The 20,362-nt window shown below is 45.5% G+C and overlaps 1 protein-coding gene across 1 annotated transcript in view; it reads left to right on the plus strand.

Annotated features, from left to right (window-relative positions):
- Positions 1-20,362, plus strand: part of LOC140389648 (uncharacterized) — a 113,817-nt gene that overhangs the window by 56,585 nt on the left and 36,870 nt on the right. The window contains exon 7 of the mRNA XM_072473967.1: positions 9,905-10,034. Coding sequence (XP_072330068.1) covers positions 9,905-10,034 — 130 coding nt within the window. The remainder of the gene's footprint in view (positions 1-9,904; positions 10,035-20,362) is intronic.

Genomic DNA, 20,362 nt, shown 5'->3' on the forward strand with positions numbered 1-20,362 from the left:
GATCACCTCCCGGTGCTGCAGAAGATGCAGCAGCTTCGCGACAGCCAGAAGCAGGGCTATGACGCACATGCCACCGATCTGGACGTGCTATCTCCGGCAGACACGGTCAGGATCAAGATACCGGATGGTGGGTGGTCTGCTCCGGCTGTCGTTGTTCGACAGGTCGCGCCCAGATCCTATGTCATACGCATGGCTGATGGTTCCATTGTGCGAAGGAATCGAAGGGCACTGCGTAAAGTTGCTTGCCCACAACCACTTTCCCCTCCATTTCCACATGTCGAATTGCCACCTCCAGACACCTCGAACCATGAGGCCGCCAGTCGTGCCTCCCACTCGCCTGTCAAGACTCCGTCATCCCCTCCACCACCTCTCCGGCGGTCGACGAGGATCAGACACAAGCCTCAGAGACTGAACTTATGAGCATTTGTTTTGTTTGTTCTGTTCTGTATTCCTCAGTCAGTCACATTAGACAGACATATTCACATGTATATACATCTAGAAAAAAAGGGGAGATGTCATGATATGCAAACATGCAACCAATGAACACTCAGAATAGGACACAACCAATGGGCAGTTAGGACACTCAGAGGTGGCATCACCACAAGGTGGCATGACATAAACACTATAAAAGGGATGAGGCACTCACACCCTGCCTCTTTCCACAGACAGACATCCAGAGAGTTAGACAGGGTTGATCAGCAGCATCACACCCCAGCGCGTGGCTTAGAGCAAGCTGGTACAGTTAGACTGAGTTACTACAGTTAGATTAGCAGAGAGTCAAACTCATTTGAGAACTGTGTTAATAGTTCAATAAACATGTTGAACTCATTTCAGTGTCTGGAGCATCCTTTAGTTAAGACTGCATCAAGTAGCAGCCTGTGTTATCCGAAGCAGCATAACACAACAGACTGCTCTTGGATTTGTGTACGCTTTTGCTAATCCTGCAAAAGAGGGCAGTTGTTTTGATAAGGTCAGAGAAGTTTAAGTTCACAGTGATGTTAGCATGCTGCCCTCATTGATTCAATGGATTGGTATTTCCTGAATGTTTCATTAGACACTGTCAGCCTTTAGGCTTTCATTGCATTCTTTTAGCAAAACAGTATCGTTAATTATGTTCCAGGTTGTGAATTTTATAGCTGTTGGCAAAGGTCCAGATTAATAGAGTGGACTGCCGGTTAATATCGTTCCCGTGAACAGACATAACAGTTCAAGTTGAATTTCCGACATTTACTGAATCAAACTGTTGGTTAGCTTTTACATTTTGGTAAGTCCTTACTGTCCTAGACTTTACGGTTAAGGATTATTGGTAGTGAGGGAGGGCCTTCTTAACTGCTGTCAATTTAGACTGACATGCAATCCAAGCTGGAATGATTTGTTACTTGTGGGAAAGCAGAGTTTCCTGGGTTATTTGTTGTGTAGTTACAAATGTTGGGCTCTGGGGCAAAGAGAATGTTGAGAATATGCTGGAATTTAGAGGAAGAAATTTGCTCCTTTCCAGTTGTCCCGACATTCTTGGATAGTTCATGGGTAGATGGTGTCTGTGTACTTTTTGTTAGCCACACCTTGTTGTGGATATTCAAGTGGACCCCGTGTAACATGAAAGCAACTGCAAAAAAACCCTCCTGGTGCAGTTGCAAAGCTATGTCAAGCAACAGACTTGAGTGCGTACATAAGGGAACGTACACACATGAGGCCATTCAACCCCTCGAGCCTACTCCGCCATTTAATAAGATTACGACTGATTGAATAGTGCATTGTCGCATTTCTGATGTCACCACATTACAGGAAGGACATAATCGCTTTGGAAGAAAGTGCAGAGGAAATTTACAAGAATGTTGACAAGACTACGAGGAGAGATTGAATAGGTTGAGGTTATTTACCTTGGAATAGAGAAGGCTGAGGGCTGATTTAATTGAGGTGTACAAAATTATGAGGGGAAGAGATAGAGTGGACAGGATAAAATTGTTTCCCTTGGCAGAGAATTCTACAACCTAGGGACATAGATTCAAGATTAATGGCAGAAGGTGTAGAGGGGACATGAGGAAGAATGTCTTTACGCAGAGGGTAGTGCCTGTCTGGAATTTGCTGCCCTATTTGGTGGTGGAGGCAGAGACCCTAAACTCTTTTGAAAGGTAGCTGAATCTGCACCATGAGTGCTGCAAACTACTGGGCTATGGACTGGATGCAGGAAGGAAGGTGGGATTAGAAAGGGCACCTGGGTACCCTCAGGTTGGCATGGACCAAATGGTCTCCTTCTGTGCTTTAAGTTATCTGTGGTTCTGATACTTGGAAGACCAGATGTGTGCTATGTCAGAAATCCTGGAGGATTTGGAGCACCGAGGCCAGAGGAAGACTATCGGGTCGTCGGTGGAGGGTAAGATCCCTGTTAAGTTTTTTGAGAGCTGGCTACCACGTTTTCTTTAGTTGGATGTCAAGGCTGGGGGTTTCCAGCTGGAAAAGGCCACTTCATTATCCTGTTTTGGGGCCTCGGGACAACCAACATTCCAGGCCCATGATCATTCATTTTAGCAACTTCAAAGATCACCAGAAGGTTCTGGAAGCGGTGAGGCAAGGCCAGATCTGGCAATTCTCAGAGGTGACACAGCATAAGTGTTTTTTTAAGATTCATTTTACGGGATGTAGATGTCGCTGGTTAGGCAAGCATTAATTGCCCATCCCTAGTTGCCCTTCAGAAGATGGTGGTGAGTTGCTTTCTTCAACCGCTGCAGTCCCTGATGTGAAGCACGGTTACAATGCTGTTAGGAAGGGAGATCCAGGACAGCACGGTGGTGCAGTGGTTAGCACTCTGCCTCACAGAGCTGAGGTCCCAGGTTCGATCCCGGCTCTGGGTCACTGTCTGTGTGGAGTTTGCACATTCTCCTCGTTTTTGAGTGGGTTCACCCACACAACCCAAAGATGTACAGATAGGTGGATTGGCCTCGCTAAATTGCCCCTTAGTTGGAAAAAATGAATTGGGCACTCTAAAAAAAAATTTTTAAGTTAGGAAGTTCCAGGATTTTGACCAAGCAACAGTGAAGGAATGGCAATATATTTCTGAGTCGGCATGGTGAGTGACTTGGAGGGGAACCTTCATGTGATGGAGTTCCTAGGTATCTATTGCTCTTGTCCTTCTAGCTGGTAGTGAGCGTGGATTTGGAAGGTGCTGCTTAAGGAGCCTTGGCGAGTTCCTTCAGTGCAACACACGGCCATCTGGAGTCATCCACCCCTTCTCCCCTGCCACCCAAGAGAACACCTTGGAGGAGAGCTCAGAGGAGACCACCATCGAGGCGTCATAGCTATCACTCCCACCTTCCACCAACTCAGAGCCGCACATCTCGGAGGGCGACATTAGTGGGCAGGCTTCTGGGTCACTATCAGTGAGTACCACACAGGTGAAGGCAGGAATATCCAAGGGAGTCAACAGTCTAGGTCTGTTGGATCCATTGACACAGCTGGGTCTGAGCCAGATACCGAGCCTCGAGACAAGGTTCTTCCAGAGCTGATGCAGATGATAGGACAGAACCCTGAGACTCAGAGATGGTGTCTGCGACATTCCAGTGACTGTAAGGCCGATTGGAGGAGTCCTGAAGGCTTCAGGCACAGGAGATAGTGCCGGGATTATGTGGCACCCCAGCCAATTCAGCTAGGCTGACGTCCGCGTCTTGAGTGGTGGTGTCCAAGGCATGGATCAGTCTGTGATGATCAAGACTGAGGGCCTCGACATCATGTCCCAGTCGCTGTGGGATGTGTCCCAGACACAGGTGGACATTGCCGTTTACGCGGTTTGTGAGGAGGTGGGGTACTTAAACGTGTGGTGAACACTACATCCTGGGGATCAAAATTCATAATTTTCTCAGCTCTTCATCAATGTCATACTAGAATTGACTATTTCTTCATCCCTAGAGCAATCCTACATTTAGTATCCCCTTATTCTATAAGTGGCATTGTGATCGCTGACCATGCTCTTGTTTTTCTTGAGTTTTTACTCGAAGGCCACCACCCCCCTCCCCCCTTACTACACATTTTAAGAAGGAGTTTGAGATTTTTTACTCAGTCAAGTCCTTTTCTGATGTGATCCCCTCCATTTTATGGGAGACCTGCAAGGCTCATGCTAGGGCAATGGTCATTTCTTGTACAGTGAACAAAAGGCGTAGCCAGCGCTGGTTGCCGGTTAGGTTGGCTGAATCATACAATCATAGAATTTATAGTGCAGAAGAAGGCCATTCAGCCCATCGAGTCTGCACCGGCCCTTGGAAAGAGCACTCTACTTGAGCCCACACCTCCACCCTATCCCCGTAACCCAATAACTCCACCTAACCTTTTTCTTTTGACTCTAAGGGCAATTTAGCATGGTCAATCACCCAACCTGCGCATCTTCGGACTGTGGGAGGAAACCGGAGCACCTCGAGGAAACTCACGCAGACACGGGGAGAATGTGCAGACTCCACACAGACAGTGACCCGAGGCCAGAATTGAACCCAAGACCCTGGAGCTGTGAAGCAACTGTGCTTCCCACTGTACTACCGTGCCATGGAGGAGTATGGGAGGAACCCCAAACGGCAGTTGTTTAGGGGGAATAACGCGGCTCGGGTGGAGCTTGATTCGTTGGCTGACCCAGCAGGCTGAGAGGAATTTAAAGTTTGCGAGGCAAAAATTGTAAGAGTCCAGGAATAGGCCGACTAAGAAAACGGACGATTCTTGGGCTAACCCTTCTGTACGTGATTCCAGGGGTAATAGGTTAATTAAAATTGTGGACATTAATAAGGCATTTAGAAATTTTTATCCTAAGTTATATAAGATAGGCCAGTCAGGAGACATACTGACATGCATGGAACACTTATTTTCTTACCGCAGCTTCCTACAGCATCAGAGGATCAAAGGTGGTGCTAAATAATCCTATCTCTAAAAGGGAGGTGGCTGTGGTCATGAAAATGAAATGAATTAGTGGGCTCGAGCCGGGCAAGGTGCCTGGACCGGAAGGTTTAGGGTGTGAGCTTTACAGGAGATTTAAGGACTTGCTGATAAATCCATTAATTGGTATGTACGGTCAGTCGCTTGATTCCGGTCTTCCATCACAGACACTCGGAGAAGTGAACATTTCTTTGATTTTGAAGGCAGGCAAGATCCCAGAGGAGTGTCCTAAAGGCCAATCTCACTTCTGAATGTTGATTTGAAATCATTGTCCAAAGTGTTGGCGCATCCTTCAGAGGGAATTCTCCCGTTGATCATCCGGGGGGATGAGGCTGGGGTCATAAAGGGTCGGAATTCTTGGAATAATGTCAGGCGGTTACTGAATGTTATCCAAGTCTTTCAAAAGCGGGCGTCAGATGAGTTAGTGATTTCCTTGGTCACAGTGAAAGCTTTTGACCGGGTGGAATGGAACTACTTGGTTTATACGTTGCGGAGATTTGGATTGGGAGGAATATGTTAAGTGGATACAGGTGCTGTATCATAGGCCCTTGGCGGCAGTGAGTACGAATGGTTATAGATCTGAGAATTTTGGCCTTCTGAGAGGGACCAGGCAGGATAGCCCTTATCCCCTGCACTGTTCGCATTGGCAATACACCCTCTGGAGGAGGCTCTTCGATGGAAACCTTTGGTTTTTGCACTACTGTAGAAGCCAGGTATTTCTAATACACCAAATATAGGTAAAGGATAGCTGGTTAAGCGTAACTATTAAGCCCCAGTTTTAAGTTAAGGATTAAAAACACATATTCTGCAAATTCATTTAAGCATTTTCTCCAACACAACTTTTAGGTACATAGTTTTGAAGTAACACAGAAGTCTGATAAGACAAACACTTTTCATTACATTTCTCCAAGGACAAGGGCTGAATCCATGGCAACGAGGGGACATGAGCCCAGTAACTTAAAGGCTCTATTGTTCTCATTTCGGGCCGTTAGTGATAACAGCCTGAATCACATTCCATAACTTATACAGGTTGAAACATTCTAGACTATTGCTGGCTTGTTTTTAATAAATTAACAGTTAGAACATCGAATCAAATATATTTGATTCCAACATTCTCAAAACATAACAATTTCATAGAAGCAGCATAATTCACTTTACTAGATTAAAACAGACAGTTTGATTTACATTTTTCAACTCATTGTCCAGCATTGCATGACAAGATAACATGAAGTCTCCATTGTTGCAATAGCCAAGCCAACATAAAATCAGTTTCTGTTGGCCTTGATCAAGCACAATATCGCATTCTTTAACATACACAAGTATGCAGAGATTAAACTATTAGAAGTAATGTTACATATTAAAGATGGACGGCTTGCCATCAAATCAGATATGTTTGAGTCTAACGCAAACCAATTAGGATTATATTGGGGTGTGATCAGATGGCTTAAGACAGATATGAAACAGTATAGCTGTAAGTTTTGTTCTGCCAGGTTGGTTAGTTGGTGGTGTTGGCTTAAAGCTGAAGATTCTCTCTCTCTCTCTCTCTTTTTCGACTTACTATTCGTTATCTGTCTACCTGTATTCATATTTCATTTTCAGACTTTGACTTTAAAAGTTAGTGTCAAGCTGTTTGCCTAAGCAAGAAGATAATTTCTGTGATTCTTTGAAAGCTTCAATTTGTCTACGAATTGCCTTTTAAATGACTTTCAAATTGTAATCAATAGCAAACAAATAAAACAATTCTTATTTGCACATGAGAAGTTTTAACTTAAATTTCTACTGAGTTCCAGTGATCGCAAAGTGCTGGGGGGGGGGGGGGGGGGGTACAGCATAAGAACACGCTTTGTGCTGATGATGTGCTGCTATTTGTTTCAAAGCTGGATATCTCTCCCCGGCTAACTGCCCATTCAGGTGGTCCCCTTCAGAGTTTACTTATCTGGGTGTTGTAATTACCCATTTCTTTAAACAACTGTACCAGGCCAATTTTCCTCAGCTGACTGCGTCTATAAGGTGGGACTTGACTCATTGGTCCTCCCTGCCTACATTGTGGCTGTATCGGCAGCTAGAGCTGGGAGCTCTATGCTGCCTCCCTACTAGCAGGGAATCGGTGGCCTTTTTGCGTCAGTTTTCCTGCCATAAAACACCACCGTTTTCACGCCGGCGTGGGGGCTTAGTCTCCCAAACGGAGAATCCAGCCCGTTATAGTGAGAAATGTGTTCATAAACGTATATTTTTTAAAAGATTCCAAGAAGAAGCATAAAAATTAGTGAGAAATAGCCTGAGGATTGGGAGCAGTTTAAGATTCAGCAAATGCGGACCAAGTGATTGATTAAGAAAGGGAATTAGAGTATGAAAGTAAGTTAGCGGGGAACATACAAATTGACTGTAAAAGCTTCTGTAGGTATGTAAAGAGAAAAAGATTGATAAAAACGAATGTAGGTCCCTTACTGTCAGAAACAGGGGAATTCATAACGGGGACAAAGAAATGGCTGGGGAACTAAATTTGTACTTTGCTTCTGTCTTCACAAAAGGAAGACATGAATAATGTACCGGAAGTTCTGAGAAACACAAGTTTTAGTGAGGAGCTGAAGGAAATCAGTAGAGGTAGAGAAATGTTTTTTTGAAGGCAGATAATATTCATCCCAGAATACTTAAGGAAGTGGCCCTAGAAATAGTAGATCTGTTTGTGGTCATTTTCCAAAATTCTTTGGACTCTGGAATGTTTCCTACAGTTTGGAAGGTAGCTAATGTAAGCCCACTATTCAAAAATGGAGGCAGAGAGAAAGCAGGGAATTATAAGTCAGTAGTAGGGAAGTTACGAGTACATTATCAAGGATTCCATACTAGAGTATTTGGAAAGCAGTGGTATAATGAGACAAAGTCAGCATGGATTTTCGAAAGGGAAATCATGCTCGGCAAACCTACTGGAATTCTTTGAAGATTTAACTAGTAGAGTTGACCAGGGATAACCGGTAGATGTGGTTTATTTAGACTTTCATCTAGCTTTTGACAAGGTCTCAGGTAGCAAATTATTAATGCATGGGATTGCGGGTAGTGTCTTAAGATAGATAGAAAGTTGGGTGGCATGTGGCGCAGTGGTTAGCACTGGGACTGCAGCGCTGAGGACCCAGCTTCGAATCCTGACCCCGGGTCACTGTCCGTGTGGCGTTTACACATTCTCCCCATGTCTGCGTGGGTTTCATCCCCCCAACCCAAAGATGTGCTGGTTAGGTAGATTGGCCATGCTAAATTGCCCCTTAATTGGAAAAGAAAAATGATTGGCTACGCTAAATTTATTTTGAAACAAAGATAGATAGAAAGCTGGTTAGTTGACAGGGAGCAAAGAGTTGGAATAAATGGGTCTTTGTCTGATTGGCAGACAGTGACTTATGGGGTACCGAGAGGATCTGTGCTTGGACCCCAAATATTCACATTATACATTAATGATTTGGACAAGGGAACTAAATGTATTATCTCCAAATTTGCAGATGATACAACATTAGGTGGGAGGGTGAACTGTGAGGAGGATGCAGAGATGCTTCAGCGGGATTTAGACAGGCTGAGTGAGAGTGCATGGCAGATGCAGTATAATGTGGATAAATGTGAGGTTATCCACTTCAGTAGCAAAAATACGAAAGTGGATTATTATTTGAATGGGTGTAAGTTGAGAGAGGTGGATACTCAGCGGGACCTTAGTATCCTCGTACATCAGTCGCTGAAAATAAGCGTGCAGGTATAGCAGACATAAAGAAGACAAATGGTATGTTGGCCTTCATAGCGAGAGGATTTCAGTTTAGGAATTGGGATGTTTTATTGCAATTGTATAGGGCAATGGGGAGGCCACACCTGGAGCATTGTGTGCAGTTTTGGTGTCCTTATCTGAGGAAGGAGGTTCTTGCTATGGAGGGAATGTAGCGAAGGTTTACCAGGCTGATTCCTGGGATGGCGGAACTGTCATATGAGGAGAGAATAAGTTGGTTAGGATTATATTCATTGGCGTTTAGAAGAGTGAGAGAGGATCTCATAAAAACTTATAAAATTCTAACAAGATTAGATAGGGAGTACAGAACTAAGGGTCATAGTTCGAGGATAAGGGGTAAACCTTTTAGGACTGAGGTGAGGAAAAATGTCTTTACCCAGAGAGTGGTGAATCTGTGGAAGTCACTACCACAAAACGTAGTTGGGGCCAAAATGTTGCGTGATTTCAAGAATGAGTTAGATATAGATCTTGGCGCCAAGGGTATCAAGGGATATGGGGGGAAGGCGGGATCAGGGTATTGAATTTGATGATCAGCCATGATCATAATGAATGGTGGAGCAGGCTCGAAGGGCCGAATGGCCTTCTCCTGCTTCTATTTTCTATGTATGTTTCTGTGAGTGTGAAATGTGTAAATGCTTGCAAAAATAACGAGACTGACAAACAAGATTTTCACCAAGAGAAAATCACCACAAAAATTCTGTGGCAAAAATAAATAGACATTACAGCTGCAAAAAGGTTTTCAGAAAAAAATCAAAATAGATGCTCACATCTTAAATCAGTCTTCCATGGGTCACCGTCTGAGATTTAATTGGTGCATTTAATCAATATATCACAATAAATTTCACTGTGTTTAATTCTACATGGCAGACTGAAGTGGAGTAAACTTTACTCCCAGGCATCATAAACGTGAGGCCCAAGCCATTTTGATGGTCGGGTCTGATTTACATAAGACTGTGAACTATGAGGGCAGTTTCTGTGCTCATGGTGTGGGGGGGGGGGGGGGGGGGGGGGGGAGGAATTCTGATGTCTCTTGACACAGACCCAAGCCTAGCCAGAGAAAAGAAGCACGGAAAGACTGCCAACAGGCCAGATGATTTTACCTTTTATCTTTACCTGTGAAGCCCACTCCACTACATCTAAGAATGTTAGGAGTATTTGTCAACATGAAATATTGTCATAAAGATATGTGAAAAATCATCTGGTCTTCTAAATCTTTCTTCTCAATGTTTGAAGGGAAACGTAAGAAGGAACCCCCACAAATTGCTCCCCTGTTATCCAAATTGCACCTCGCAGATAATGGCATCGACGGGAGAGGAAACCAAAGCAGAATAGGTCCAATGATGTTTACTGAAATGGTGTGTCAGTAAGTATCTTCAAAATTGTCCTGTAATCTGACTGGAGATGTTAATTATATGCATAGGAGTATTTAACTCTGAATGACAGTGTGTTCATCATGAAACCTTTTGATCATTTATCTAATTTATGAGTTTCAATGTTTTCATCATTGAGCTCTTTGCATGTTTATCACTGGGCCATATAAGCTTGATATCAATGAATTTTATCATATTTGGAAGAAGCAAACTCTTCAAAATCAGGGGGAAAAAACTCCTGCCAAAATTGACCACTAGCCCCAGAAAACATAGCTTCACCTCCTTTAAAGGAGACAGTTAAAGGAGAAGAAAGTTTTGGTGGGAATGCTTTCTTTTCAAATGTGTTTGATAAACAAAATAATAAATCTATATTTTTACTAATTACATAGTTTTCCCAATAGGGACACCCACCATTTAGATGTATCTTCTCCCAGTGTCACTTTGATGGCATCATGAATATGATGGTGCTTGTGTACCCCATGTGTCATGTGAGGGTACCTTGAAGAAATGGGTGTTTAAGAAGTGTACCTTTAAGAAATGGGTATTATCAGTGATGTCAGAGTGTGGGTGGAGCTGGGCTGTCTGTCGGCTTTTTACTTTTGTTTTAGGCTGTTTGCTGCAGGGTGTGTTTTAATTTCATTTTCAGTGTTGGAGGTGAAGCCAGACAGAGCAAGTGTACTGTTGATCTCTCTGCCATGAAAAGACTATCTTTTGATCATTTGGTGAATTCAGAATTATAAATGTTCTCAGTAGTGAATGTAAACCTAATGTGCTTCTGTTAAAATGTGTTTCTTTTGTCTGGATGTTTGGAAAGTTATTAAGGATTACTTAGTGTTGTATTCTTTGGGGGTTGTATTTGAATGAATGGTTGCTAAGATGTTCACTGTATGTTTTAAAAAGGTTAACTTGAGTTTATAGAATAAACATTGTTTTGTTTAAAAAAATACTTTTCCATTTCTGCTCTGCCACACCTGTAGAGTGGGCCATGTGCTCCCCATACCACAATCTATTAAAAGTTGTGGGTCAGGTGAACTCCATGATACACTTTGGGGTTCTCTAAACCCTGGCCCATAACAAATTGGAGGCCCGTCCGGGATAAAAGTCGATCTATTGGATTGGCTTAGTGAACTTAAAGACAGCGAGGGGTAAGCATATTGTGGTTGGTAATCAGATGTGGTATTTTAATTAAAGTAGGGAGTGTGCTGTGGACAATGGCTCTTTCAGAGGCTCTGAAGTTTTTAGGGGTGGAGACGGTCACACACAGTACCTTATGGTCAGAGACTAAAAGCAGACTGTTAGATTTGGCAAAAACATTGCAGTTAACATTACCTGACAAAATGCGAAAAGATGAGGTAATTATGGCGGTGGCTAAGCATTTAAAGTTGCCTGAGATACAGTTTGACTCATTGGAAATGGCAAAAATTCAGTTACAACTTAAACAAATGGAACATGAGAAAGAATTAAAGCAGCTTGAATACGAAAGAGATAGAGAGGAAGAAGAAAGAGAATGGGAGATACCGAGTAGGGAAAAAGATAAAGAGAGTTTGAACTTCAGAAAATGGTCATGAAACATGACAGTCAGTTAAAATTGGCAGACGTAAAGGGAAACGTACCTTGGATGATAGTGAGAAAGAGGGTCATAGTCAAAGGCTTGGTGGGGATCTATTTAAATATGTCCAAGCATTGCCAAGGTTTGACGAGAAGGAGGTAGAAGCCTTTTTCATTTCATTTGAGAAGGTAGCTAAACAAATGAAATGGCCACAGGACACGTGGGTATTACTGATTCAAACAAAGTTGATAGGTAGGGCTAGTGAAGTGGTTGCATCACTACCGGAGGAGGTATCTGGGACGTATGAGGAGGTGAAAAAATCCATCTTGGGTGCATATGAACTATTGCCTGAAGCCTACAGACAAAGGTTTAGAAATTTAAGGAACGTATTTGGTCAAACATACATGGAGTTTGAATGGCTCAAACAGAGTAATTTTGATAGGTGGATAAGGGCTTTGAAAATAGACCAAACCTATGAAGCTCTCAGAGAAATTATACTTTTGGAGGAGTTTAAAAATTCAATTCCTGATGTAGTGAGAACTTATGTGGAAGAACAAAGGGTTTAAACTGCGAGGTTAGCAGCAGAAATGGCAGATGATTATGAATTAGTTTATAAATCAAAGCTTGGTTTCCGACATCAGTTTCAGCCTGTGAGGGATAGAAACTGGGGACATTAGAAATACTCAAGTGGTAAAGGTAAAGGTGATCTGATGGGAGATAATAAGGAGTGTGTACCTCAGATTAAAAAAGAAATCCAGGACGGTGGAAAAGAAATGAAAAATTTCAAATGTTTTCACTGTAATAAACTAGGCCATGTAAAGTCACAGTGTTGGTGGTTGAAGAATAGCACTGGGAAGGCTGATGTGAACAAAGAACAAAGAACAAAGAAAAGTGCAGCACAGGAACAGGCCCTTCGGCCCTCCAAGCCTGTGCCGACCATGCTGCCCATCTAAACTAAGATCTTCTACACTTCCTGGGTCTGTATCCCTCTATTCCCATCCTATTCATGTATTTGTCAAGATGCCCCTTAAATGTCACTATCATCCCTGTTTCCACCACCTCCTCCGGCAGCGAGTTCCAGGCACCCACTGCCCTCTGTGTAAAAAACTTGCCTCGTACATCTCCTCTAAACCTTACCTAGTGATGGTAAAACAGAATAAGACAGTGGGGTTTGTTAAAGTGGTAACAGAAAGCCCAAGTGAAGCGAAGGAGGTGCAAAAGATCGTTCAGCCTGATCAAGAGGTGATTGATAAGAAGGTGCCAGATCTCTTTAAAGAATTTATTTGTGTGGGTAAAGTTTACTCATGTGTATCAGGGGGAGCAGGTAAAGAAGTCACAAATTTAAGAGATGTGGGAGCTAGTCAATCTTTAATGGTAAGAGATGAGGAGTTATGTAGATTGGGAAGAATGTTGCCAGAAAAGGTGGTAATATGTGTAATTCAGGGTGAGAGGAGTAGTATTCCATTATATAAGGTAAGGTTGAAAAATCCAGTGAAGAGTGGTGAAGTGGTAGTAGGAGTAATAGAGAAACTATCTTGTCCAGGAATACAGTTTATCTTGGGTAATGATATAGCTGGATCGCAGGTGGGAGTGATGCCTACTGTGGTTGATAAGCCAGTGGAAAATCAGACAACTGAAGTGCTGAAGGGCAAATATCCTGGGATTTTTCTGGATTGTGTAGTAACAAGGTCGCAAAGTCACAGGTTAAGACAAGAGGAGAAATCAAAGAGTGAAGTTGAAGTGCAATTACCAGAAACGATTTTTGATCAGATGGTTGAAAAGGAACAAGAACAGATGGAGAATGAAGCGGAAATTTTTAGTTCAGGAAAATTGGCAGAGTTACAACAAAAAGATATAGATGTACGGATGTATCAGACAGCATACACAGAAGAGGAATCTGAGTGTATACCAGAGTGTTATTACCGTTAAAGTGATGTCTTGATGAGAAAATGGAGACCTTTACATATGCAGGCGGATGAAAAGTAGGCAGAAGTTCATCAAGTAGTGTTGCCGGTAGAAAGGAGGTGTTGCGAGTTGCACATGAGGTACCAGTGGGAGATCATTTGGGAGTAAGGAAAACTCAAGCTAAAATCCAGAAACATTTTTATTGGCCTGGACTACATAAAGATGTAGTTAAATTTTGTCAATCATGTCACACATGTCAAGTGATAGGGAAACCTCAAGCAGTGATAAAACCAGCACCCTTAATACCCATTCCAGCATTTGAGGAATCTTTTACAAGGGTCTTAATTGATTGCGTAGGACCGCTTCGTAAAACAAAAAGTGGGAATCAATATCTTTTGACTATAATGGATGTGTCTACTAGGTTTACAGAGGCCATTCAAGTATGTAATATTACAGCTAAAAAGATTGTGGAGGAGTTACTTAAATTCTTTCTATATATGGACTACCCACAGAAATACAATCGGATCAAGGATCAAATTTTACCTCAAGGTTATTCAAAGAAGTTATGGATAGCTTAGGAATAAAACAATTTAAATCAACTGTATACCATCCAGAATCGCAGGGAGCGTTAGAAAGGTGACATCAGACATTAAAGACAATGTTGAGGGCTTATTGTCAAGATTATCCAGAGGATTGGGATAAAGGAATTCCATTCATACTGTTTGCAATTAGGGATGCACCTAATGAGTCAACCAAATTCAGTCCTTTTGAACGAATTTTTGGTCATGAGGTAAGAGGACCACTTAAATTGATTAAGGAAAAATTGGTGAAGAGAAATTGGAAATTACATTATTTGATTACGTGTCAGATTTTAGGGAATGATTAAACAGAGCAGGTGAATTGGCTAGACAATATTTAGAAATTGCACAAAATGTGATGAAACGGGTAGCGGACAAGAAATCCAAAGTTTGTAGTTTTGCCAGTGGAGATAAAGTTTTAGTGTTGTTACCAGTGGTAGGTGAACTTTTAAAAGCAAGGTTTTGTGGACCTTATCAGATTGAAAGGAAATTAAGTGAGGTGAATTATGTGGTAAAAACACCAGATAGAAGGAAGACTCACCGAGTGTGTCATGTGAATATGCTTACAAGATACTTTGAAAGGGAAGGAGAGAAAAAGGAGGAGGTTTTAATGATTCTAACTCAAAGTGACAAAACAAATCCAGATGACTGTGAATTTGACATACCTCAAATTAAATTGGAAAATGAGGATGTTCTTAAAAATTGGGATAAATTGTTGAGTTACCTTCCAGAGGAAAAACAAACTGACCTGAAAGAGTTATTGATATTACATGGGCAAGTTTGTAGAGATAAATTGGGAAGTACTAAAATGGCTATACATGGTGTCGATGTGGGAAATGCTGTTCTAATCAAACAACATCCATACAGACTTAACCCTTTAAAATTGGCACAGGTTAACAAAGAGATTGAGAGTATGTTTAAAAATGGCATAATTGAAGTGGGTTGCAGCCAATGGAGCTCACCCATAGTGATGGTACCTAAACCAGACGGTACCCAACAGTTGTGTGTGGACTATAGAAAGGTTAATGCAGTTACAAGAACTGACTCTTATCCTATCCCATGTTTGGAGGATTGCATTGAGAAAGTGGGACAATCAGCCTTTATTTCCAAACTGGATGTACTTAAAGGTTACTGGCAGGTACCTTTATCCGAAAGGGTGAAGGAGATTTCAGCTTTTGTGACTCCAGATGGTATATACCAATTCAAAGTTATGCCAGTTGGCATGAAAAACGCCCCAGCCACATTTCAACGATTAAGTAACAAAGTCGTTTCAGGATTACCCAATTGTGTGGTATACATCGACGATCTGGTCATTTTCAGCCAGACATGGAAAGAACATTTAAAACATCTGATGGAGTTATTCGGTCGACTTCAGGAGGCGGGTTTGGTGATAAACCTAGCCAAGAGTGAATTTGGAAAGGCTCAAGTCACTTACCTTGGCCATACAATCGGACAGGGTCGAATGGTCACACAGGATGTGAAAACAAAACTTATTGGGGAGTTTCCGATACCCTCGACACAACGAGAAATAATGCAATTTCATGGTATGAGTGGATTTTACCGGAAATTTGTACCCAATTTTAGCAGTGTGGTCGCTCCACTGACGGACTTGCTCACGAAGCATAACAAATTCCAGTGGACAGTGGAGTGTCAACAGGTATTTGACGGCCTGAAGGCTGTGTTTTTTTTTAAATATATATTTATTGAAGTTTTTTAACACAATTTGTCACCCTTACAAGCATTAAACCCCCCCCCCCCCCTTGCAACAAAATAGAAAGAAAACGCACATAGCAAGATATATACATGGTAAAACGATATGTTACAGAGCTTTGTACACTGGCTCCCTCCCGTACATGTCAGTTTCCCAAATCTTTCATGTGTTCTCTTGCTCAAACACCCCCTAGGCAAACCCGCTTCCCCCCCCCCCTCCCTCCTCCCCCCCCCCCCCCCACTTCACAGGACATCCCCCCCCCCACTTCACAGGACATCCCCCCCCCCCGGGTTGCTGCTGCTGACCGTCCTTCCTCTAACGCTCCGCGAGATAGTCTAGGAACGGTTGCCACCGCCTGTAGAACCCCTGCACAGACCCTCTCAAGGCAAACTTAATCCTCTCCAGCTTAATGAACACAGCCATGTCGTTTGTCCAGGCCTCCACGCTGGGGGGCTTCGCCTCCTTCCACATTAGCAAGATCCTTCGCCGGGCTACTAGGGACGCAAAGGCCAGAATGCCGGCCTCTTTCGCCTCCTGCACTCCCGGTTCGTCCACTACTCCAAATATTGCTAGCCCCCAGCTTGGCTTGACCCGGACTTTCACCACCTGTTCCCGCCACTCCTCTCCAGAACCCCTCCAGTGCCGGGCATGACCAAAACATATGGACATGGTTCGCCGGACTCCCTGAGCACCTTCCACATCTGTCCTCTACCCCAGAAAACCTATTCAACCTCGCCCCCGTCAAGTGCGCTCCTTAAATTGAACCACCTTAAATTGTATCAGGCTGAGCCTGGCACACGAGGAGGAATTAACCCTACCTAGGGCATCAGCCAATAACCCCTCCTCAATCTCCTCCCCCAGATCCTCCTCCCATTTACACTTCAGCTCCTCTACCAACGGTTCCCCCTCTTCTTTCATCTCCTGATATATTGCCGACACCTTGCCCTCCCCGACCCATACACCCGAGATCACCCTGTCTTGAATTCCCTGTGCCGGGAGCAACGGGAATTCCCTCACCTGCCTCCTCACAAACGCCCTCACCTGCATGTATCTAAAAGCATTTCCCGGGGATATCTCAAACTTCTCCTCTAGTGCCCCTAGGCTCGCAAACGTCCCATCAATGAACAGGTCCCCCATTCTTCTAATCCCCGCCCGATGCCAGCTCTGAAACCCCCCGTCAATCCTCCCCGGGACAAACCGGTGGTCACCCCTGATCGGGGACCACACCGAGGCTCCCATTGCACCCCTGTGCCGTCTCCACTGGCCCCAGATCTTTAGCGTTGCCACCACCACCGGACTCGTGGTGTACTTTGACGGCGAGAGCGGCAGCGGTGCTGTCACCAGCGCCCCAAGGCTCGATCCTTTACAGGACGCCATCTCCAACCTCTTCCATGCCGCCCCCTCTCCCTCCATCACCCACTTACGGATCATCGCCACATTTGCTGCCCAGTAGTAGCTCCCTAGGTTCGGCAGCGCCAACCCTCCTCGGTCCCTACTGCGTTCCATAAACCCTCTCCTTACCCTCGGGGTCCTATTCGCCCACACAAACCCCATAATACTCCTGCCTACTCTCTTTAAAAAGGCCTTGGTGATCACAATGGGAAGGCACTGAAACACAAAAAGAAACCTCAGAAGGACCACCATTTTGACCGACTGCACTCTACCCGCTAGCGAGAGCGGTAACATGTCCCATCTTTTGAAGTCCTCCTCTATCTGCTCCACCAACCTCGTCAGATTCAGTTTATGTAGGGCCCCCCAACTCCTGGCTATCTGGATCCCCAGGTACCGAAAGCTCCCCTCCGCCCTCCTCAGCGGTAAATCGCCTATCCCCCTTTCTTGGTCCCCTGCCTGTACTACAAAAAGCTCACTCTTCCCTACATTGAGCTTATAGCCCAAAAAATCCCCAAGCTCCCTTAGAGTCTGCATAACCTCCACCATCCCCTCCACTGGATCCGCCACATACAGCAACAGATCATCCGCATAAAGCGACACCCGATGCTCTTCTCCCCCTCGGACCACCCCCCTCCATTTCCTAGACTCCCTCAATGATATGGCCAAGGGTTCAATCGCCAATGCAAACAACAGCGGGACAGGGGGCACCCCTGCCTCGTCCCTCGGTACAGCCGAAAATACTCCGACCTCCGCATATTCGTCACCACACTCGCCACTGGGGCTCTGTGAAGGAGCTTAACCCAACTGATAAACCCTCCCCCGAACCCAAACCTACGCAGCACTTCCCAGAGGTACTCCCACTCTACTCGGTCAAAGGCCTTCTCCGCGTCCATAACTGCCACTATCTCCGCCTCTCCCTCCACTGATGGCATCATTATCACATTTAAGAGCCGCCGCACATTGGTGTTTAGTTGCCTGCCCTTTTCAAATCCCGTCTGGTCCTCGTGAATCACCCCCGGGACACAGTCCTCAATTCACGTAGCCAGCACTTTTGCCAGCAACTTAGCATCCACGTTGAGGAGCGAGATCGGCCTGTACGATCCACATTGCAGTGGATCCTTGTCCCGCTTTAGGATCAAAGAAATCGTCGCCTCCGACATTGTCGGGGGCAGGGTCCCTTCCTCCCTTGCCTCATTAAAGGTCTTCACTAGTAGCAGGGCCAACAGGTCTACGTACTTCCTGTAGAACTCAACCGGGAACCCATCCGGTCCCGGGGCCTTCCCTGCCTGCATACTCCCCAAACCCTTGTTCAGCTCCTCCAACCCAATTGGTGCCCCCAAACCAGCCACCTCTTTCTCCTCCACCCTCGGGAATCTCAATTGGTCTAGGAATCGTCTCATCCCCTCTTCCCCCGCTGGGGGCTGGGATCTGTACAGCTCCTCATAGAAGGCCTTGAATGCCTCGTTTATTTTCGTCGCACTCCGCACTGTGGCTCCCCTTCCATCCTTGACTCCCCCTATTTCCCTCGCTGCCATCCTCTTACGGAGCTGGTGTGCCAGCATCCGACTCGCCTTCTCCCCATACTCGTAGGTCGCTCCCTGCACCTTCCTCCACTGTGCCTCTGCCTTCCCTGTGGTCAACAGATCAAACTCCGTCTAGAGACGTCGCCTCTCCCCAAGTAATCCCCCCTCAGGGGCCTCTGCGTATCTCCTGTCCACTCTTAAAATCTCCCCCACTAACCTCTCCCTTTCCATGCCCTCTATCTTCTCCTTATGAGCCCTAATGGAGATTAGCTCTCCCCTGATCACCGCCTTCAGCGCCTCCCATACCACCCCCACCCGCACCTCCCCGTTGTCGTTGACCTCCAAGTGCCTTTCGATGCACCCCCTTACCCTCCCACACACCACCTCATCTGCCAGCAGTCCCACATCCAACCGCCACAGTTGGTCACTCTCCTCTCCCAGCTCCAGTTGCACCCAGTGCGGGGCGTGATCTGAAACGGCTATGGCCGAATACTCCGTTCCCTCCACTTTCGGGATCAGCGCCCTGCCCAGAACAAAAAAATCTATCCGGGAGTAGGTCTTGTGCACGTGGGAGAAAAAAGAAAATTCCCTGGCCTATGGACTGGCAAACCTCCACGGGTCCACTCCCCCCATCTGATCCATAAACCCCCTAAGCACCTTGGCCGCCGCCGGCCTCTTTCCAGTCCTCGATCTGGAGCGATCAGTGCTGGGTCCAACACCGTATTGAAATCCCCACCCATTATCAGGCCTCCTACCTCCAGGTCCGGAATGCGCCCCAACATGCGCTTCATGAATCCGGTATCATCCCAGTTCGGGGCGTATACATTTACCAATACTACCCACGTCCCCTGCAACTTCCCGCTCACCATCACATATCGCCCTCCGTTGTCCACTACGATATTCTTGGCCTCAAACGACACCTGCTTCCCCACCAATATTGCCACCCCTCTATTCTTCGCCTCCAGACCCGAATGGAATACCTGTCCTACCCACCCCTTTCTTAACCTGACCTGATCTGCCACCTTCAAATGTGTCTCTAGGAGCATCACCACGTCTGCCTTCAGGCCCTTTAAGTGCGTGAACACTCGGGCCCTCTTTACCGGCCCATTCAGGCCCCTCACATTCCATGTTATCAGCCGGATCCCCCCCCCCCCCGCCGACTAGCCATCTCCTTTTCTAGGCCAGTCCCGTGTCCGCGCCGCCCTCACCCTCCAGTCCCCCAGCCGGGAGAGCCCCGCCCCGACCACCTCTCCTGTGTCCCATTCCCCTTCGGCTAGTGCAGCAGCAACCCTTTCCCCCCCCTTCCCCCCTCTCCCCCCGCTAGACCCGTGTCTAGCTTTTTTGCTCCCCCATATCACTCCCGTAAGTCAGCTGACACCTGTTGACCCCGGCTTCCCCCGCCGTCCCATTGACCTCCCCGTGTGGGAATCTCCCAATCAGTGTGCGTTCCTCCATTCCCCCTCCCGCTTTTCTTCCCTAGCGCGGGAAAAAAACCCGCGCTTTCCTAAGCCTACCCCTCCCCCTCTGGCGCAGCTCCTTGTCTCTTTTCCCCATCGCAATCCCCCCTCTCTCCCCCAGTCCCTGTAACATTTCCTGCGCGTGATTAACACCCTATATACAACAACCATCAAACATCAAACATCCCCCCCACCCTCACAAACCC

This window comes from Scyliorhinus torazame, chromosome 14, assembly GCF_047496885.1.
Source record: "Scyliorhinus torazame isolate Kashiwa2021f chromosome 14, sScyTor2.1, whole genome shotgun sequence".
NCBI classification, from domain to species: Eukaryota; Metazoa; Chordata; class Chondrichthyes; order Carcharhiniformes; family Scyliorhinidae; genus Scyliorhinus; species Scyliorhinus torazame.